The sequence below is a fragment of the Bombyx mori genome, chromosome 16, assembly GCF_030269925.1.
Source record: "Bombyx mori chromosome 16, ASM3026992v2".
NCBI classification, from domain to species: Eukaryota; Metazoa; Arthropoda; class Insecta; order Lepidoptera; family Bombycidae; genus Bombyx; species Bombyx mori.
Genome location: NC_085122.1, coordinates 991,324 through 1,014,577, shown reverse-complemented (window position 1 = coordinate 1,014,577; position 23,254 = coordinate 991,324). Strand labels below are relative to the sequence as shown.

The window sequence follows — 23,254 nt, the reverse complement described above, 5'->3', positions numbered from 1 at the left end:
ACTATTTGACATTGGACGGTAATGGGTAAATTAAGTAAATGAAATTACAAATTTTACAGCGCCCCCCTAACCCACATCAACGCCCCCCATTTTTTCCTGGGCCTCTTAACGCCCCCCTCTAGGTTTCAAACGCCCCCAGGGGGGCGTTATCGCCCACTTTGAGAAAGACTGACTTAGAGTAACAAAATTGTATCCGAAGAGCTATTACATATTGTAATTGCAATGCGGTTTTGGAAAATTAATGGTATTAAGACTAGGTGGTGCCACTGAAGTCTAATAGTTAAAGCTTTTAATGAAAATTTCCTGCCATCAAATACGGCTTTAAGCTTTTGAAAGGCTACTGAGAAGATAATAAATTCCCACCATTTTACTTGGATATTGTTTAATTTTATCTCATTTAATTTCATTCAATTTCATCGTAGTTGAATATTATTTCCATAAATTTACTTAATTTAGTTCTACTCCGTTGTAAGATAATTTAATTGGAAGAAGCTAATTGCCATACCAAAAACATTGTCGAAGAGAGATATTTTATCATTAATTCTGCTATGTAAGGTCATCAATGGACTTTATGGCGGGAACGCGAGGAGTGAAGTTGTGTGATTTGTTTTATTTTGTCTATTTAGTGTTTCTTCAGGTTTAAATCTGTAATAACGGTGGTTTATTAACTGTTTAGTATCTGTGAAAGTGCACAAATTTGGGAAAATGAAACAAAGCCGCTGAACGTAACTTCTTGGGATCCACCAAAAGTCCACTGAAAAGATCTCAGTAAATAACCATTATTTTACTGAGAATATTTCATCTCATATCATCTCATCTCATTTAATTTAATTTCATCCCAGTTGATTAACGTCTCAAATTAATCATCTTCATTTCATTTCACTCCATATTATCATTTCTCATTAAAATAAGAATATAATTTAAAATAAGACATGACTTAAAGGTCTTAGTTACCAAGTCATAAAATTCCTTAAAAAAAAAAGTATCTTGTGGGGGTAAATAATACATCATGGTTTCTTTCCCAATAATTTATTCAGTTTCCAGCTACATAAAACAAAGAACGATTTCCATTTCATAATGTAATAGGCACATACTATCAGCGCTAAAGAAAAAGTATGTACCTACTTAACACGACGTTCGTTACTAAGTAGCGTAAATTTCAACTTTAACATTTTGCTAAATTTTTCAGTCTACTTATTGCTTACTTATCCATATAGAGCAAGAAGAAAGGTGAGTAGTGATCTAATATGTATCTGTGCGTTTATCTAATTATATATAATGTCGAAGGGTGAAAGGGTAATTGGTTTAAGGGACATTTTTGCAATTTTACAGCAGAGCCATTTAAAGATGGAAAAAAATATCATAACAAAAAAAACTTTTTCGGCTATTTGAATGGGTTGAACTTAAATAAAGTTTAATTAAAAACTTCGAATTGTTGACACTAAAATAGCAAATAAAACGGAACATTAATTACAAAGATAAATGTTGTATATTATGTGAAATGTCGCTTAAAACAAATAAATAGCCTTTCACCATACGATATACAGTATATTATTTCTTTATGTGATGATTAGTACTTCCTATTAGGCTTTTCAGACCTAAGTCGTTTTATTAAGCGGTATGTGTGCTTAGTGAGAGTTTGTTTGAATTTGTATGGAGTTGGAACAGCTTCCCTTCGTTTACCGCTAGGGGCGCTCTCCCAACTCCATACTTAAGTTAACTTTTACGCGATCGAAAACGTTAAGGAACTCTCACTGAGCACACTGATTAACGCGAGTGTATGAGCGGTGGATGTGCCGTGTCGGTAATCTTAAAAATATCATTGCATATTTATTGTATTTACATAAAATTTTTGGGCGGCCGATTTTGTGCTCCGAATGATTTACCCCGGTAACCGTACTCGTCGAACTCGACAAAGAGGTCGCCGTGCAACCTAACCCAAATATCAGCTCGCTGAGTTTCTCGTCGGATCTTCTCAGCGGGTCGCGATTCCGATCCGATAGTAGATTAATTCGCGAAACAATTGCTCTTGGGTTGTTAGGTCTTCTTCGGAGGCGCTCGGGCAGCTGTTCGCTAATCCCACCCCTCCTGGCTGAGCCTTTGCTCGTCCACCTGTCCTGGTGAAACTGGAAAGGCCTCCGGGCCATCAGTAATCCTTCATTCATAAAAAAAAAAAAATTCATAAAAAAAAAAAAAAAACGATTTGTCTACGATAATTAACATTTGTCACTGTAAGGCTTCAGCGGCTTGAAGTCTGCATTGCCGCTCAGATAAGCGTCGAGGAAGTTCTGTACCGAGTGCGTGGTTATCTCATCGCCGTACTTCATGGTGAACATCCGTTGCTTCGGGAAGTCGATGGCTGTGAGCAGTGGCACCGCGTCATCTAAGCAGATGTGCTCTCTCAGCATGTCCGCGGTGTCTGTGCCGTCCACGCCGACGTAGAACATGACGTGTTTGAACGGTCGCTTCTTGGATTTCCTGGGCGGGTAGTCGAAGTCAAGGGTCTCGTCGTCCGAAGAGCTCTGGTGCGGGCAGAATCCAGGGTATTGGATGCTGCATTCCTCGTAGTACGACTCCGCGGCCGGCGTTAGTACCGATTCGGCGAATTCTATTTCGGAATCTTCGTCATCTGCAATAGAAATCGTGTTGATTAAATAAATGGCGTATGTAGGTTATTGGAGTTACTCATCAAAGGCCTATACAAAAAGTTTCTTTCTGAAAGCCTTCCTTTTTTGCAAATCTGAACGTCCCAGCTTTGGTCAAACGAAGCTTATTAATAGTGTTCTGTGGCCACAAACTTTACACAAACGATTAATAAAAGTTTCGTGGACCAAAACTGGACAAATGTGGTCAGTGATTCAAGAACCACTGATAACGGTGGTTAAATTTTAATACAAATCATTTCTAAGTCAGAACGAGTCATGAATTAGCATCATATTATTAACTAACTGGTTGTACCCGTCCGCTTCGCTGGGTATTTCAAATTAACATTATTATTTCTCACCCCCACAACGATTCTCATCATTTAACCCAGTCCAACACTCACATAAATATTAGCCTATCCATTAAGTACGCTTATTTTCTATATGGATACCAAGTTTCAAGTCAATCTGATGCATGGTCCAGTAGCTATAACGGAACATCTGTAAAAACCACTGTAGATTTATATATTAATATAGATTTATGTTTATTATCTATGATATTATTTTGCGATGGTCTAAGTTCGGTATTTATCCCCGCTCCGCTCTGAAATATTCTTTTTCAAACTAGACTAGAAAATAATCATTAGCAATGGGTGGTATTTTTGTTTGTTCATGTCTATATGCATTCATTTTGATTGCAGACTCATCGACCAATTCGATATCAAAGGTCTACAAGAAATAGACAAATAACCTCATTTGCATTTGAAAATATATCGATATTGGCACGCTAACTTAAGCTAACAATTAAGAGATTCCGAATTTGTGACAATCTAATATAATAAACTTACGAAGCGTGTTGCGGATAATAATATGTATTTTTAGGTTATTAAACTACCTTGCATTTTGATTTATATAAATAAAATCTAATATCTTACCCACAAACAAAACTATGGCCGGGTGTCTGGCCATCTTTAGGAGAGCTTGTTCAGTCAACACTGAAAGAGGTCTCTGGGACCACGGAAAGTTCTGAAAAAAGAAATAGTATAGGTAATTCTTAGATATATGACATTACAGTTTGCGATACGAATTTTCTTTTTTTCTTTTTTTGTTATCGCTAACATAGATAGACGAGCTCACAGCCCACCTGGTGTTAAGTGGTTACTGGAGCTCATAGACATCTACAACGTAAATGCCACCACCCATTTTGAGATACGAGTTCTAAGGTCTCTCAGTATAGTCACAACGGCTGCCCCGCCCTTCAAACGGAAACGCATCACTGCTTCACGGCAGAAATAGGCAGGGCGGTGGTACCTACCCGTGCGGACTCACGAGACGTCCTACCATCAGTAAAAATTTAGAAAAAAATTAGATGAAGAGAGCTTCTCGTCTTGAAGGTGGGATTATCGAAGGGACTTAAACAAGTGTCTTCATTTGTAAACATTCGCCGTTCTTGCTTTGCTACGTGGGGCAAAATAGTCTGGCCAATTACGAGAAATTTCGCTTTCAAACAATCCAAACCGATTAGCGCCATACTCGTATGAATATAATAGTTTCTTGTACAACATAATCTTGGACGAGATTTTAATTCTGGTCTGTAATTAGGTAACGCAAGCACTATTTATTTATTTATTATTTATTTAAGAGAGCTTATTCGGTCAACACTGAAAGAGGTCTGGGACCACGGAAAGTCATGAAAAAAGAAATATAGGTAATTCTTAGATATATGAATTTTTTACAGTTTTTGATACGAAATTTAGATGGAGGGAGTTTCTCGTCTTGACGGTGAGATTATCGAAGGAATTTAAACAAGTGTCTTCATGTAAACATTCACGATTTTTGCTTTGCTACGTGCGGGACAATAGTCAGGCCAATTACGAGAAATTTCACTTTCAAACAATCCAAACCGATTAGTGCTATATTCATCTGACTATTATAAATTCTTGTACAACAATCTTGGACTAGATTTTAATTCTGGTCTATAAGTAGGTAGGTAACGCAAGCACTATGATGCCGTACCTAAACTTAAGGTGAATATTACTTTGTAAGTAGATGCTGTTGGCAACCCAACAAATTGGTATAAAATCTTTTTTATTGTTATGGTTGTGGTGGCAACATTAAATTTGAATTTTGAAATATCTTTGATTTGTCTTTCTCTTTTTCCGTCCTATTGTACGCGAATTATAAGATTCCCAAAATAAAAATTTTATACGTGCAATCCTCGCGAGTTTATTTATTAAGTTCCTTGCCCATCCTAATTCTACAGTCCACAACAGATGCAAAATCCTTACCATCTCCTTTAAGCTCTTGCTATCTTAACAACCATTTAATGTGCCTACTTCATTTAAGTTTTCGTTTTGAGCATTGAGTTATTACACTGAGAGTTGTCCGTTTTAAATTAATATATTAATACTAGCTGGCCCGGCAAACGTTGTTTTGCCATATAAATTATTTCTAGGAAAGATAAAAAACCTAAAGATACCGACTGCAGCGCCAACTGCCTGAATCTAAACCATCCAGGGCGCCACCCAAACACATACAAAAAAAATCATTCATATCGGTCCAGCCAGGAGGAGTTCAGTGACAAACACACGCACAGAAGAAATATCTATTCTAATACTATAAAGCCGAAGAGTTTGTTTGAACGCGCTAATCTCGGGAACTACTGGTCCGATTTGAAAAATTCTTTCACTATCAGATAGCTCATTTATTGTGGAAGACTATAGGCTATATAACATCACGCTAAGACCAATAGGACCAGTAGGACCAAGTGGAGCACCAATAAATAATGTTTCAAAATCGGGGTATTTTTCCCTTTTGAGAGCTTACGCTGTATGTAGATATACGCCAAAGTAACTATTCCACGCGGACGGAGTCACGGGCAAAAGCTAGTACATATATAAATATTAATATAACATCTGTTGGAATCAAAAGCATGATTACTTTGGCATAGAAAATCATATTATATGTTCGCTACCTACCAAGCCAGTGGGATCGGCAGCAAGTTTTTGCCTGCCGTTCGTGGTGAGCACGGTACCATCACCGTTTGCTATGACCAGGGCGGGTATACCGGCGACTCCCAGGGCTGTGGGCAAGGCTCCCCGCGCCTCGGCAGCGCTCCACGGGACAGCCAAAGCGTTGGCCGCGGCAACAGACTGCACGGTGCGATTATACGACTGCTCGCTTCTGGAATTAATATTTCTCTATTATTTCTTAGTGCACTATCGCATTGTTTGAGTTGAACCCGCAATCTTTATTTTACGAGAGCAGAGTTTATCCGCACTACTTGGGATCGCTGCGTACATCCAAAGTTATTTTTTAGGTTATCCTATTTGATCTATGTTTCTATCTTTCTATCTGGCTATGTCTATCTTTGTCTATCTGTCTCTGCTCTGTCTATCTTTAGACAACAATGGAGAGAGCAAAAAAAGAGCAAGACAGCAACAAAGCTCCTTCTTTTATGGCAATAGGCACACAGAACTCAAGCGACATTCTGTAATATTTGTTTTTATTTTCGTCTATTGCCCTTGTAGGCAGACGAGCATACGGCCCACCTGATGGTGAGTGGCTGCCGTCGCCCATGGACTTCAGCAATGACAGGGGCAGAGCCAAGCCGCTGCCTACCGTTAAGTTGGCCACAAGCCTCGTTTGAAGAAGGGCATGTCATAGCGCTCGGGAAACACCGTGGAGGGGAGCTCATTCCATAACCGGATGGTTCGTGGCAAAAAAGATCTCTGGAAACGCACTGTGGATGAACGCAGTGGTTCCAGGTATTATGGATGAACTCTACTTCGGTGGCGGGCGGTGCGATGGTAAAAACGAGATGAAGGTATCATCTCAAACAATTCCTCGGAGCAATCCCCATGGAATATACGGTACAGAATACAGAGGGAACTGAAGTCCTGAAGAGTTTGGTTCGGATCTGTGAGAACGATGCGTAATATACAAAAATTAAATCAACAATCTTAAAAAGTTCAGGATAAATTAATTAATTGACTGATTTGCTCTTTCGTCATTGACAGTTGCACGATAAGTTTAGTTCTGAAGGAAATCAATCGTTAATTCAATTCACCATGTTCTGCTCCGATCCAAGAGTGGCATCAGTACTTAGAAGGAGTGTGGGCCTACCATTTAGATCATGTATTATTCAATAGGTTAAAATGAGATATTTTTCCGATTAACGAAGATGTCTGGGCAGTGGAAGAATCTATATATTAATACGTGAAGGAAAAACTTTGTATCCCTTTTTACGAAAACTGCGCGGACGGAGGAGTACCTATGAAATTTCCCACACTTATAGAGAATATAGAGAAGAGTGCAGAATGTTAACATTTTTTAAAATTATGCCTAACAAATACATTAAATCAATAAAAAAAAACATTACACACACTACCATGTATTTGACGCACACACGCATGCATACTATTTATTTATTGTCAAACTTTAGTTCTTGACGTCTGTGGTCAAATTAAGAATAGATTAAATATTGTTTGTCTTTACTAATATTTTTCTATAGTGTAGTCTTAGCGAAATTTGTGATTATAGAAGTATAATAGTCTTTGAAAATAGAATCATAATAGTGTACAAACCTACAATTTCAATTAATTATAGTCAAATTTCGACTACTGCGGGACCACTAGTAAGAAAGAAGTCTACGTAGCTTAGAGTTGTTGCCTGGTGTTGTTTTCCATTGTCCATATTATATCAGCAGAAACGTGTTTTTTTTTTCTTTCAAAAAGACATTTGCAGGCACTTTCAAATCGTTACGACTTTACGACACAGACGGTCCAAAGTGAATGCCGCCATTAACCGTGAGACATTTGAGGTCTAAATATCAATTGTACAGTATAACGGCTAATGTTATTGTGTCTATTGGATTAATTACGCTGATGCACATGTCTAATACCCGTAATGTTTTAAGGCGAAGTTTCTAAACAATATTCAGTTATTTATGGAGGATCCATTAAGCTATTCCGGAGACAAATTAAAAAGTTTGGCTCGTATTGACGGCTCCGCTGAAGATTCCAAGCGTGTTCGAAGTTTGTTTGTCCGTTATACTGTTAGAACAGAAGTGAAATGTTGTTAAGCAATAACAATTTTCCCCTGAAAAGGATTTTAAGTAAACAATATTTAACAATAAGATTTGTTTACATTCAGATCTTACGTTCCAAATATAACTTTCAAACAAAGTTATTTTTTTTTTTGCTTAGGTGGGTGGATGAGCTCATGGCTCACCTGATGTTAAGTAGTTACCGGAGACCGTAGACGTCTACAATGTAAATTCCGCTACCTACCTTGAGATAAGAGTTCGCAGGTGTCAGTATGATTACAACCGTTGCCTCACTCTTCAAACCAAAACGCATTACTGCTTCACGGCAGAAATAGGCAGGGTGGTGGTACCTACCCGTGCGGTCTTACAAAATACCCTACCACCAGTAATTTAACCACGCAAATTATAATTTTGCGGATTTGATTTTTATTACACAATGTTATTCCTTCACCGTGGAAGGCAATCGTGAACATTTGTTAATTACGCATTTCATTAGAAAAACTGGTACTCGCCAGCGGGATTCGAACACTGTTGCATTGCTACATACGAATGCACCGGACGTCTTATCCTTTGGGCCACGACGACTACAAATATTTAGAGCTCATTCTTACTATGAAGAGTCACTGCGTCCATCCACAGAGCGTTTTCATAGAATTATAGTTATACATTTTTATATAGGTACAACACAATTTTTTTTTTCATTTTTCATGATAGTTTATGAATTTCATATGTTGACGAACCTCGTATGTCTGGGCGAACTTCTCTTCCGGTCAACCATAGATATTGTTTGAACAAAGTTGACGCGGAGAAGGTGAAATCAAGTTCATTTGATAAAAAAATTGAAAAAAAAAAACAACTTAGACTTTATTTACATTCAGATAAATATCAAACACGGGTATTTTTTTAATAAAACTTTCTTTTTAATTGTAAACCGAATCAACCCTTTCAAAGTTAAATGAGGTCATAAAAATAAATGATCGGAATTGCATGGAGGGTCGTGGGGCGACCCCTGTACCCCGATAAGCCAGCACAATACACTATCTTCCATCTTTATGCGTTTGAAAGCATTATTTTTGGATTGCAAATATAAGTTAACGGTAGGCAGCGGCTTGGCTCTGCCCCTGGCATTGCTGACGTCCATGGGCGACGGTAACCACTCACCATCAGGTGGGCCGTGTGCTCGTCTGCCTACATGGGCAATAGAAACGCACAGGAACTTGAACTGCTTCTCGATCTCAAATCATTATTACATTTACGGGAGTCGAATAGGCTGTTAAATGCCCGCGGAGGAGTTTCAAGTTCTTTGAACACATTGCGTGAAATAACGGCGACAATTTAGAAAAGCTGCTGGTAGCAGGAAAATTATGGTGCAGAACACGCAGAGGTAGAGTTCCAATGTGCTGGGCGGACCGCTTTGCTCTCAACACCTCAGTCCCGGCAGGACTGGCACAGAATAGTCCAGGGGAAAGTTATTTAGGGAGGCCACGAGCCTCAGCATTGAGGTTTGTCGATGCAAGGAGAGAAGTATAAAGGGGTCGTAATAACATGAAACTCCGTTGTTTTCGACTTTTTTTTATTGCTTGGCGGGATGGACCAGCTCACAGCCCACCTGGTGTTAAGTGGTTACTGGAGCCCATAGACATCTACAACGTAAATGCGCTACCCACCTTGAGATATAAGTTCTAAGGTCTCAGTATAGTTACAGCGGCTGCTCTACCCTTCAAACTGAAACGCATTACTGCTTTACGGCAGAAATAGGCAGGGTGGTGGTACCTACCCGTGCGGACTCACAAGAGGCCCTACCTCCAGTAATTACGCAAATTATAATTTTGCGAGTTTGATTTTTATTGCACGATGTTATTCCTTCACCGTGGAAGTCAATCGTGAACATTTGTTAAGTACGTATTTTATTAGAAAAATTGGTACCCGCTTGCGGGATTCGAACACCGTTGCATCGCTATATACGAATGCACCGGACGTCTTATCCTTTAGGCCACGACGACTACAACTACGACTATACAAATTTGTTTTACAAAAGGCCTTCGCGTAAAAAGAGTTATTTTGTTCTAGTGTCGTCGAAAGGAAAAAGCAACATCCTTCAATAATAAAGGAAATGCGTCGAGCAACTCCCTGTTTTCGATTATATCACCTGATTATAAATCGAAAAAGTGCTCTCCCGTAAAACACAAAGATGACAGAAAGTTCACCGACCCCCCACGTTCGTCTGAAATTGCTGTCTTTATATTCATGAAGTTTCGCAGTCGTAAACAGTAGGTGTGGGGGAGATGTACGGAATAGACGTTGTCTAGGAGGAAAATCGTTGTTTCCCCCTCCTACAGAGCCCCCAAATTTGTATTAACCCGTGTGAGTTACAATAATATCTTGTAGAATTCGATTGCGCTCGTAGCGTGAATAGCGTGATAGATGGTTTAATTATTAATTAGTGGTTCCATAGTAGTCGAAATTCGACTATAATTAATTGAAATTATAAGTTTGTACATTATTATCTCTCTATTATCTACTCTATTATCTTGTCCTTTAGGCCACGACGACTTCAAAACCAAGCACACGTTTGAGATGTGTATTAAGTCAAATGCATGGCTTAATCTTCGAAACAAGTTTAAGACTCCAAGTTAAGTTCAAGTGTCAAACAAAAAAAAAGGAAAATTTAAATGCTACTTTCAAAATGTTTTAAAAAAAAAAACAACAAAAGTGACGGTTCTTCATATATTTTTTGCTGTCACATCTTATTAGTTTAAAAAAAAATCAAATATGATAGATAGTATAGCATTAAAATAATAGCCTAATTAAAAATATTTGAACAGTTTTATTACTATATAATATTTCATTTTTATTATATATTATATTATATTATATTTAAACTGTAATTTCATTTTAAAGAAGCAAATTTCCAAATGAATCCGTTCTTTTCCGACCCCGAACACTTGGCTCAGCATCTGACGATTCTAGAATGATGACTTTACGCTTTATATCGCCAATGTCGAAAGGATTTGTTTTATTTGGGTGAAATGCGGACGAGGGTTCCGGACATTTTTGTGAAGTTTATTTTTTTTTTATCAACTACTTATTTGTTTCTTGTTCATAGTTGTTTTGGCATAAGAATGTATTAGTTACATTATTGCGGTTCTAAATACTGGCAAGCGAAACAGTTAGTGAACTACTATCACGAACATCCATGGAATTATATTTAAGATTAAGATTACAAAGAAATTTTACGGTAAGCAGCGGCTTGTCTCTACCTCTGGCATTGCTGATGTCCATGGGCGATGGTAACCACTCACCATCAGGTGGGTCGTATGCTTGTCTGCCTATAAAGGCAATAAAAAGATAATAATACATGTTCCATGATTTGCTAATGATTTATTTTTTACGCAAGATGTTATAAACCAAATTGCAATTTGAAGAATATTTTTATTTATAAACTGAAGTAGCGGTTAAGACGCAGACTTTTTTGTAATGGGGTATAATAATATTAATCTATACATATGCAAAGAAAAACTTTGATCATTTAAAACTTTTAAAACTTTTTTTTATTAAAAAATGAATTAGGTAATTAGTAATTTTAGCCACTAACCATCAGTTAGCCGTATGGCTCGTCTACTTACAATAGAGAGCAATAAAAAAAGCCCAGATAAGCTTCCGTACACATACCTAAATCGGTCAATATTATTTTGCAACTGGAATATGATTTAATATTTACAGCAGTTGAATGTGGTAATGTCGCGGCCAGATCAACGCAGTCAAGCTCGATCAATCTCAAAGGCGTTTGATGATTCCGCAGTCTGTCTCTGGGAGATTACAGATAGTTAACGATCGCGTTAATTGTCATCTGAGTAGAACGGACAAAATCATTTGGAAAATGTATTACTAGGTATGTCCTGGCTGCACTAAACGCTTTAACTTCCCCCCTTTGCCTTTTCATGAGTTCTGTCTCATGCGAGGCTCGGACGTGGGTTGTTGAGCTACAGGAGGTTTTAGTCGGTTCGACTCCGATACTCCACCCGCCATCCCCAGTGGAGGGTGGGAGTCCGGCGATTTCCTCCTGACAAAAAAAAAGGTATGTCCTGGCTATGATTGTCGACAGACAATCATAGCACTTGCCCCGGGGCAAGTGCCCAGGGCGGCAAATTTTTTAGGGCGGCAAAATTTTGAAAGTGTTATTTTTTTTCTTATCAAGATTGCTCTATGTAATTAATTAATTCTATAGTTCATAATTTTCTGTTTAATTTATAATTCAGTAAATTCAATTCACGCATTCAGTATTTGTGAATTATAACTTTGGCACTTTTAGTAAAATTAATAATCAAAATGATTTTTTATTTACCAGAATAAAATAAAATATAATATTTTTTTTCGTTTATAATTATGAGTCAGCCTTAGTGTCAAATTTATAATGGTTAAAAAAACACATATATTTATTTATGTTTTTGCAATATATACCTTATTTTATTTTTTATTTTTTGGTCAGGAGGAAATCGCCGGACTTCCGTCCTTTTCTGGGGATACTGGGCTGGGTACGTTAGAGTCGAACTGACTAAAACCTCCTGTCGCTCAACAACCAACGTCCAAACCTCGCATGAGACAGAACTCATGACAAGGAAAAGGGGGGAAAGTGAAGCGTTTAGTGCGGAGCACATCTCTCCCATCACCCTCCCCCTCGGGACGCCGGACTGGCGGTCGTCGGCGCCACGACCACCAGCCCTCTCGGTCGGCAGACTGTCCGAAGCCCGCCTAGGTGGCGCCGGTTAGAGTGAGTTACCCTACGGAATACCCCGCTGGGCCAGAACCAGCGTGGGTCGAGGATAGCCGGCCTTCCATCACCCGGATGCTCTTGCGTAAAACGCGTGCAGAGCAGCTTGCACGTCGTCTTCTTAGGCCCCCCTCGCCGGTCCCCAGACCGACATGTGAGGGGAACCCGGCAATATATACCTAACGTATTATAATAAAGTTTCTCGTAAAGTTGAAGAAGAAAATATATAAACTATAAGTATAAGTAAAATTTCAGTGTTGGGGCGGATTTTTTTCCGGTACCCAGTAGCGGCATTAAGTTTAAATCCGGCCCTGAGTGCACCTATATAAGAAACTGTTGTAATAAGCATCTAACTCTCGTTAATATAACACAGTGATTGTTATAGTGGCGGTTACTCAGTTAACATTATTTCATTATTTATTGTATTAGTTCCTTTATTTCATTTTAATTTTATATTAGTACTTGCCAATTTTAATTTTAATAATTTTATCATTATGATAATTTGTAATTTTAATATTATTGTATTTTGATTTGTAATTATATCAAGTATACCTTAGAACTTACAAGGAACCAGAAACTTAAATAAACAATAATTAAAATGTACCCGCAAAATTATAATTTGCGTAATTACTGGCGGTAGGACCTCTTGTGAGTCCGCACGAGTAGCTGCGGTGAAGCAGTAATGCGTTTCGGTTTGAAGGGTGGCGCAGCCGTTGTAACTATACAACTACCTCAGAACTTGTATCTCAAGGTGCGTTGCGCATTTACGTTGTAGATGTCTATGGGCTCCAGTAACCACTTAACACCAAGTGGGCTGTAAGCTCGTCTACTCATCTAAGCAATAAAAAATACATTACAGAAATTCTGAAAAAGATACACAGTGAATCGTATGTTTTTCAAAAGCTATTTACCCCTGAAACAATCGTTCGTATCGATCGCTTCCACCTCCGGTAATAATGTTTGATGTTTATGACCGGTTTTCGCTCGTATACACTACCCGAACACAGCCGGGTGTGGCGGCGATAAACCGGCTGCCTTCGTTCGCGTTAACTTTACGACAGGTTTATATCCGGGCCGGCCTGCAATTGCTTTGGGACAGTCATAAATAAATTTCATCGTGGTTTTCGGTATGATTTCGGTCCTCATTTTTATGGGACAGTTTGAGTTTGTTACGTCGGTAACGTCATTTAATAGTGCTTACTGGCACGGCGAAGGATACAACAATAATTGTGCACGATTCACAATTTTTACTGCTGGTAGGCGCTCTTGTGACTCCGCACGGGTAGGTACCACAATCCTGCCTATTTCTGCAGTGAAGCAGTAATGAGTTTCGGTTTGAACGGCGGCGCAGCCGTTGTAACTACACTAAGACCTTAGAACTTATATCTCATGGTGAGTGGCGCATTTACGTTGTAGATGTCTATGGGGTCAAGTAACCACTTAACACCAGGTAGGCTGTGAGTTCATTCACCTATCTAAGCAATAAAAAAAGATAATATTTTCTTTGACAATCGCTAATAGTACCGTTAAAAGTCTTGGGGGTGTGATTGGGATGGATAGTGACTGGGACTTTGGGTAGGATAGTAGGGGCAGAGTTGGGTACTAAGAAGGGGCTTGGTTGGGACATATCGTCTTTTCGTATTAACAGTGTACAATTTCCAAAAATATTCGAAATTGAGTTAATATGCCGAATCATTTGGTATCACCAGTATTTTTCTCATAAATACTGTCAAAAGAGCGTAGTTTAGTTTTAGTTTTTTTTCTAGTTTACCTATGTTTTGACTACTATTAACAAAATTAAGATGATTAATAGTAAAAATGTCGCATGTTAAAACTTTAAAACGCTCTCCTGTAAAATTAGTAAGTTTTGACTTTTAATGCGAGAAGACGATAATATGTGTTCATATTTGTCGTCATTCGACACTGTTATAATGTAAAATATGAGTCGACTATTATCAAAGCCGGCAATGTGACTTTTGGACAATTATTGGTAAATCAGAAAAACGAATTATTGACTTTGTATTCCATTGGCAGTCGCAAAACTCTTCTGAACGACATCTTAGATAAATAACAGGTTAAGTTAATACTTTATTTAATGCAAGTTTTGAACCGTATTCTTTGAAGGAGACGATTATATTCAAATCAATCTGTATCGCCATATCAATAACATTTTTTTGTCCAAATGCACAGATTGCCACCTTTGATAATAGACGACTCATATCGCAGCGCATAAAATAAAACTTCCACTGCTCCAAAATTCTCTAAAATTGTCTAACAACTTTTTTACGCCTTGCTCATTTTAACCGTCTTCGCCATCTTCCTTTTCTCTGTCATTTTCTTTCCCTTTCTTTCCGTTTTTAAAGTTCCGTTCCACACTCTTTTCATGCGTTCTGTTATATGGGTTCTGGATATTCCCTTTTTTTTAAAAACTTTTAAACCAACAAACGTGTTGTCGCGACGGAGATCGAAAATGAACTGAGGCTAATGGGAATTGTAGTTTACTGCTGGCCACTCAAACATTGATTGAGCAGGGAAATAGGGATGTGTCAGCAGTAAAGGATACAGGGCCGTCTTATAACAGTTCCTTTCTTACCGATCCGAAAATAATACAATTAAAACTATTTTCAATGAAAACGTCGACGAATATTCGCCTTAGTCGTGTTCACAACCATGAAAACTGTGGAGCATTCGAATGTCGGAAATAACATAACGATAAATAAACCCGTAAAAATAAATTTACCAAGAAAATACTATAGATATTTGCGAGCATTTCGATCCTGTCATAAACATGTCCGCACCCTGGATGTTATATAAATACCTAATTAATAGCTCGCAACAAATCACGCACGATCACATGGTCTCAATTGAGGATTCCCTTTGTTATGGGTACCAGAGATCGACATACATACTTATATACGTAAAAATGTATACATATATAGACAATAAACAAAGGTGCAAAGTATAGTTACAACGGCTGCCCCACCCTTCAAACCGAAACGAATTACTGCTTCACGGTAGAAATAAGCAGGATGGTGGTATCTACCCGCGCGGACTCACAAGAGGTCCTACCACCAGTAATATTAGTCAATCGTGAGCATCTGTTGAGTACGTGTTTCATTAGAAAAATTGGTACCCGCCTGAGATTCGAACACCCGTGCCACGACGCCTAAAGGCCACGACGACTTAAATAGTAAACAAACCTTAATCACACTAATGTTTGCCTGATGTGGGAATCGAACCCACGACTCTCGACGCAACTAGGCTTGCTAACCATTGCATTATCGAGTCCGTCAAAATTATATGTCTTTTGTAAGTGTATTTATTATTCAGTTATATTTTGTGTAATTTGGGTCTCCGGTGAGACAGGCACCGGATCATGTTACATCTACAAGCAGCCGGTATCCTACAGGATACTCATCTCGTATCATGCCCAATCAATAAAAACTCAACTTACAGACACTAATTGAAGTGTTTGCTATACGTTTTCGCTTTGTGTGCAAGTTAATAATGGCGCGTCGAAACTTGAAGGCGCGAGGGTGTATTCACCCCTTACGACCGCTGACACGACAACCCTCCGCTCCGACGAGTGTTAGACATTAGGTTTAAAACAGCGATCCCTCTGTAGCCAAACGCTTTTTTTTATTGAACGTTTTCCGGAGTAAGGATTTTCAAACTTGAGCAGTCAAAGTTTCAAATGTATTGTATAACAAGCTCCGGTTCCGCTCGGGTCTTTAACAAAAATTTCAACAATATTTGACGTTGTTTTATTTAAAAAAATAAAAGAACACATATATTGCGGCATAACTATAATAGTTAGACATATGCTGTCGCAACACTTTTTGAAAATAAGAATGTGTTCTACAAATTCGTAGTACATTGTTTTATTCTATCATCAATAGTTTTCGCAGGGCACGCGATGTGAAGAATATTTTAGGTAGTTTTTTTACACCTTGGGTTACATTATTGTAGTTTTAGTAAGGATCGCTATTTTTTTTCAAAAAGGTTATAACCATGCCACTCGGGAATAGTATAGCTTCCAAGCAGTGAAAGAATTTTTCAAATCGATTCAGTAGTTTCAGAGCCTATTTAATACAAACAAACAAATCTTTCCGCTTTATAATAATAGTTTAGAGTATAGATGATTGCCCCACCCTTCAAACTGGAACTGCTTTTGCGGCAGAAAGAAAATACTGACACCCGAGCGGAGTGACAATGCGCCTTTTTTCCCCCTACCTATTCGCTGGTAGCTTAAGGGGCTATTCTAGGTACGCGTGAACGGGTAGGCCAGCTCACGAGCTCGATTTGCTAACACTGGCCCTAGCAAGAGCAGTGCTTCGCTGAATCTACCACCGGATCGGAAACGCGACCCACTGAGAAGATCCGGCGAGAAACTCAGTGGACTGTGTCTATGGGTTAATTCTCTCGTCGAATCCTACGCCGTAGTCGACGAGTTCGACGAGGACGCTGTCTGGTGCTTCAGAAGCCTAAAAGCAGGTCTAAAATCCATACTGAATCAAGGCGATCCAACGAGACATGTTTTGGGCGACGGCGGCTTTGCGTTGCCCCGTCACTTTCGGATAAGACAGTGCGCCCTACCGCCAGTCAATGCTAGTCGGCCATCGGCGTGCGCTGGTTCTATTATCAGAGAACACTGTTGACTATTCTCTGATGAATTCATAAATGCATTTTTAAAACATCCGCGGAGGAAACGGTTTGGTGCTATTGTAGATGATATTGTAGGACATCTTACGATCAACTAAATCATGGTTTGAAAAACAAAATACCTGTAACAATACCTGAGACCTTAGAACTTATGTCTCAAGGTGGGTGGCGCATTTACGCTGTAGATGTCTATGGGCTCCAGTAACCCCTTAACACCAGTTGGGCTGTGAGATCGTCCACCCATCTAAGCCATAAAAAAAAAGTGTTTTTTATTAAAGATCGATTGACGGATCAACTGGAGCTCATAGAGACTAACTATAATGTAAGCATTCATTCAAATTGGAAGAATCTGAAGAGTCCAACGCAATTATGCCTACTCTATTTTTCGATACTGATAAAGCTCTATAATTATAAAAGCTTAGTATACCCTCGTAAGGTAGCTTTCAGAGAATCGTGTTTTTAATTTTACTTAAAGAATGTAAAAATCATAAGAAACATTTGACCAGGTTATGCGTAAAAGAACCAATCATTGTTTCTTAGCATTTGAGAATGTTAGTCACTCGTAGTTGGATCTGTGCTGTATAAATTACACGAAAAGATTGTGTGAATACTTTATGGCATTGTTACTTTACCTATTTTCACTAAAATAATAAATTTTTATTTTTTATTGGTTCGATGTGTGAATGATCTCACGGCCCAACTGATGGTAAATGGTCACCGGAGCCCATAGACATCTACAAAGTAAATGCCACCACCCACCTTGACATGAGTTCTAAGGTCTCCGTTTTTACAGTACAACGGCTGGTCCCCCCTTCAAACCGAATTACAGCACTGATGTATGTATGTATATCTAAAAATTTAATGTGAGCGTTTAGAAAGAAGATTTGATTGCTTACTGGAAATATGTAAATGTGAAAAAATGATACAATCAAACCAAATCAAATCAAAACAAATTTTTATTCAACATAAATGAAAGTACATACTTGTTGAATGTCAAAAAGAACTACCGCCAATTCACAAATACTAGTCTCCATCATGAGAAGAACTGGCAAGAAACTCCGCGGGCATATTGTCTTGTTTTTTTTTAATATTAGATTTTTTTGATATTAGATTTTTTTTAATATTAATTTTTACAATGAGTATTATAACGTAACAATTATTGCAATATTGAAATGCCTGGAGCGAGCAACTCATTCCCACTTTGTGCAATCTTCTAGATAATCATTGACTTAATAGTAAGCTTTATTGCACAGATGTTCTTTAATAGTTTTCTTAAACCTATGTATATGTAGGTTCTGAACATCTTGTGGGATTTTGTTGTACAGACGCACAGACAAACACCCGAATGAATTTCGTATCTTATGTAACCTACTCATCGGCACAACAAGCCTGTGTTTGTTCCTAGTATTTCTATTATGTATGTCCGACTTTTTAGGAAACTCCTCAATATGTTTACGAACATACATCAAATTTTCAAATTCATTTTCAATTATAGTGAATCCCAGATTAATGTCTGTGGCTATCAAAGTTTGCTGTCATCAATTTATAGAAAATGTTGCTTAGATATTTGTTGCATAAAACATGCCCGAAATTAATTCAAGATATTTTTCCTCTCGAAAAGATTTTTCCATAAAAGTGAATATTTTAGAAGAGGGCCGTGAATACTAATAAACTTCAAATGATCCTTACCGGGCGCTGCCGAAATGGAGCCTCCGATATAATATAATTTAATTTTCTGTTTCATAAGGCAATTATTATTTTCATATTTTTTGAGACTTTTTGTCATTACATTAAGCTGGTTGACGTTGTTAAAAATGTCAATTATTTGTCAATAGCCTATTGGGATTAATTCTGTACACACTATCTCGTAGATACTTAACTTTTAAAAAAAGTAAACAAGTATAATTAGGAGCACATGAGGGAACTGAATGTAAAAAAAAAACAAAAAATCATTAAAGTAGGTAGGTATTAAAGTAGTAATTAATGGGCCAATTCAAATTTTTTTTTTGGCATGCCGCACGTGTATTAACTGTTATTAATAATTTTTACGAATCTTTATTTATAATAAATTAAAAAACTAAAAAACAAAAAGAAAGTAAAGATTCTTCCATATTTAAATTTTAATGGAAGATAAAAACAAACAAGAAAAAAACAGAAAAATGAATTGATGGGAGAAAGTCGATAAATAGTTTTGGCAAAATCTGTGATTATATTATATAAGTATAATAGTATTTGACAACCATAATAATGTTTAAACTTTAAATTTCAATTGATTAAAGTCGAATTTCGACTACTGTGGGACCACTAGTATTCCATAAATACAGCAATCTTTTGATGGAGTTGATGCTTTTGTCTTATTTATTTTGATTGTTTACAAACACCTGGCGAAATCTAACCGTTCCTTCATTATGAGAAAATTCAATTATAGAAATGCTTGGAGGGCCGCGTGTTGCTCATCCTTGCTCTAAGCTAAATACTTCGTTTAGTGATCGGCCACAATATGGTCCCCCATACACAACGCGCTCCCTCGCCGCGGGGATCATGCGGAGACCCGACCCCCCTCCCAAAAAAAGGTTCTACTGAATACACGAAAAATTTATGTTTTTCAATTTCACACATAAATCTATTGGGATACGATTTATTTCGCTGTCCAAAAAGTTTATCACACGAATTGTCTCTCTTGATTTATGTTCGGAGAGACCTGTATGAAGCCGATCCGAGGGAAAGCATTGAAAAAATTCTATTAAAAAAATCAGCTGGTTAGTAATTATTTTTCATGACCTTGTTTATGATAGGTACATGTTGGAGAGCACTGCCTAAAAAAAACCTTATATTTTGTAGGACAAATATTTTTTCACGTTATTTAGATAATTATCTCGATAATTAACAAAGAAATTTCGGTTAGTAAAAATTTTTTTAAATTCGTCAAATCAATATTTTATCCTTGCTACCCCTGGTAAGCTAGCACTTACCAACGTTACGGTAAGGAAAAAAGTTGGGCGTCTAGTCAAAAGGAAGCTACTCACGAAAAATCAGCTTGTTAGTAATAAATTTTAATTATGAAACGTGTACCAGGGATCCTGTACTATTAGGCCGTCAGCGCAAAAGTGGCCTAAGCTTACCATAGTTAGTATGGAGTTAATGAGGTTCGAATTTACTTTTACACTGCTTCGTAGGCAAAAACAATACGCGCTAAAATGATGTTTACACAGGGATCTGTTATCTATGGATGAAACTAGGGATAGGCAGATTTTGCATTAAAATTTATTATGTTTTAAATAAATTGCAACACATAAGCCCGAATATGAATTGTGGGTTAGGCCCCTTTTGCGCTGACTACCTCAATATCACTACATAGTATAAAACAAAGTCGCTTTCTCTGTCCCCATATCCTTATGTATACTTAAATCTTTAAAACTACGCAACGGATTTTGATGCGGTTTTTCTAATAGATAGAGTGATTGAAGAGGAAGGTTTATATGTATAATAACATTCATTAAATAGTGGAGAAATCAACAATAAATTACAGTTTCCGAAGCGAAGCGAGGGCGGGTCGCTAGTACGCGATAAAATTTTGCTTCATCGTTAGATATTCTGGTTTCCGCAGACTAAAACATTGATTAAAAGATAATGCTTGTTTCATTAATTTCTTAGTCATGGAAGTCTAAGCTACTAGATGAAAGCGTCAAAGATAATTTGTGCTTTTATTACAAAACAACGCTTTCATTAATCTACGCTCTATTCGAGTTAATTACTAAGATCTACCAATGATAAACGTAATAACAGACAAGTAATGGCTCGTATATAGAGCGACGCTCGAGGATAACCCCTCGCTTTTAATCATACGTAACAATGAGACAAACGGTCGCCATTGTTGCAGCGAAATTTTATTACGGACTTAAAAGCGTTTTGTTTTGACCGAAAAACGTGCTAATTGAATTACTTTGGATTTGAAATGGGCTTTCGTTTTATTGTAATTATTCTGGTGGACAATACGCGGCAAAATTATGGGTTTTTGGAACGAAGTTCCATATGGGACGATGCGGAGGGGTAACCTAACCGGGAAAAAACGTCCGTAACGTAAGATTTTTATTAGTAATGCACACAGTGTACGACTTAACTTTGTAATAACCTACAAAAAAAAACATATATTTATTATGTATTTTTTATAAATCATCGTGAATAAAATAAAGGTGATAGCTTTGTAAAGTAGTTTTTTTTTATCAATAAAAAAATCACAATAAAAAATGTATACCCGAATAATAATTTTCTTTATATCTCAAATAGAACTTAAAATTAATATTTTTATTATAAGGAACTTCGTTCCTATCCGGTGTTCCACGACACCACACTTTTTTTTTCACTTTTCCACTAGCAAGGGCACACTTGGTTTCTGCCATACAGAATGACTGGATTCATAAGTTTATGATACGTAATGTAGGAAACATACGTTCTTATATTATCTATCATTATGTACATATTATGAGTTAGCGATAATTATATTGCCGTGATGCTACATCAGTCTCAGGATGGTCAGGCTGTCGATAAGACGTTTGGTTGTAATCCGAATATATCGTCGCTGTCAAACCAAAATCTGCTATGTGCAAAAACTCAATTTTGAATTAACGAGTAAAAGGATTTTCGTATAAAATTTTATATGAAAGTGAATTTTTAAGAACTATATCAAATGAAAGCTATAGATAAATATTAAAGCTATAGACAATTAACAGTTTTTTTTATACGGTAGATAGGGCTGTGAACTATACGAAAAGGACAAAAAGTAAAAATCTCAAAAAGTGCACATAGCAAGCAGATTTTGGTTTGACAACGACGATATGTTAATCACTTAGCTGAACACAACATGTATAATTAATCCTTACGCGATATTGAGACTCAACATTATAGAATTGTCTCTCGTCATTGGTGTTCTTAGAGGGTTATGAAATGTATTTCTTTAAAGGTTATTTGCAAAGAATCCTTGGTACTGGGCAGCGGCTACGCCATGACTTTGGGCCAAACTCAATAATGTTGGATCAGCGAAAACAGTTTATATTCCCTCAATCAGTGCGTGATCTATAGTTAGTTTGCCATCTCTCTTAGCCACAAATCGCGTTACGTTACGTGACGTTTTGACTGACTCGATGGTGAAGTAGTTAGCGCCTTTAGCTTCTGGGCTAAAGATCGCGGGTTCGACTACCGCATCGGGCAAACATTTGTGTGATGAAAGAATTTGTTTGAGCTTTGTCTGTGTGTTTAATATTATGTGCTACAGTCGTGGTCAACTAATTAGGGACAATCTCTAGTTAAGCCAAATTGTGAATATTTTTTTTATTTTCCAACGAGTCTTAGCAATATTCCATATCTTTTACATGTAAGTGTAATTAGTCATTTATGTGCGCGATTATACAAACAATAACAACTTTTTAAACATTAAACCTCTTTACAGTATAGCTGATACAATATCATAATGCTATTGGTTCAAAAAATGCTGGCTGGCCATTTAATTAGGGACACTGAGGTATTGCGTTCTAATTTCAAAATTGGCAATCCAGATTTTTTATTTTAAGTTTTAAGAATTATTTTGAAGAAAAATGGGCAAAAATAAAAGTTGCGATCCAACACTACGAAAAATTAAGTATCATGAAGTTTGTTGAGCGTGGTTGGTCATACCGAAGGACAGCACAACATTTAAATTGTTCAAAAACTATGGTATGTAATGCAGTGCAACATTTCAAACGCTATAACACAGCTTTAAATGTGTCCAGAACAAAAAGATCGAGAAAAACGACTCCGCAAGAAGATAGAATGATAACCAGGTTAGCTAAGAAAGATCCGTTTCTAGGCTCTATTTTAATTAAACACGAAGTGTTTGGGGCAAACGAAAGAGCCGGTTTATCTGCGAGGACCGTTCGACCGTTTGGTAGAAGCAGGGTTGTTCGGAAGAGTGGCTCGCAAAGTACCGTTGTTGAAGAAAGAACATAGAAATGCTCGTTTGGCATTTGCACGTAAATATAAACATTGGACCTACGCCCAATGGCAACATGTACTTTTCTCTGACAAGACCAAGGTTAATTTGATTTCTTCAGATGGAAGGCAATATGTACGGCGTCCTGTAAAAGCGGAAATGAATCC

General features: G+C 37.5%; 2 protein-coding genes across 3 annotated transcripts in view; both read right to left on the bottom strand.

The window, feature by feature from the left end:
- Nucleotides 1–23,254, bottom strand: part of LOC101740827 (vitellogenic carboxypeptidase) — a 281,799-nt gene that overhangs the window by 16,294 nt on the left and 242,251 nt on the right. The window lies entirely within an intron of this gene.
- The window catches only part of LOC101746437 (nucleoredoxin), a 44,323-nt gene continuing 22,082 nt past the window's right edge, over nucleotides 1,014–23,254 (bottom strand). The window contains exons 4-6 of the mRNA XM_004929056.5: nucleotides 5,621–5,825; nucleotides 3,578–3,668; nucleotides 1,014–2,629 (exon numbers count right to left, since the gene is read on the bottom strand). Of these exons, the coding sequence (XP_004929113.2) occupies nucleotides 2,217–2,629; nucleotides 3,578–3,668; nucleotides 5,621–5,825 (709 nt within the window). The 3' untranslated portion in view covers nucleotides 1,014–2,216. The remainder of the gene's footprint in view (nucleotides 2,630–3,577; nucleotides 3,669–5,620; nucleotides 5,826–23,254) is intronic.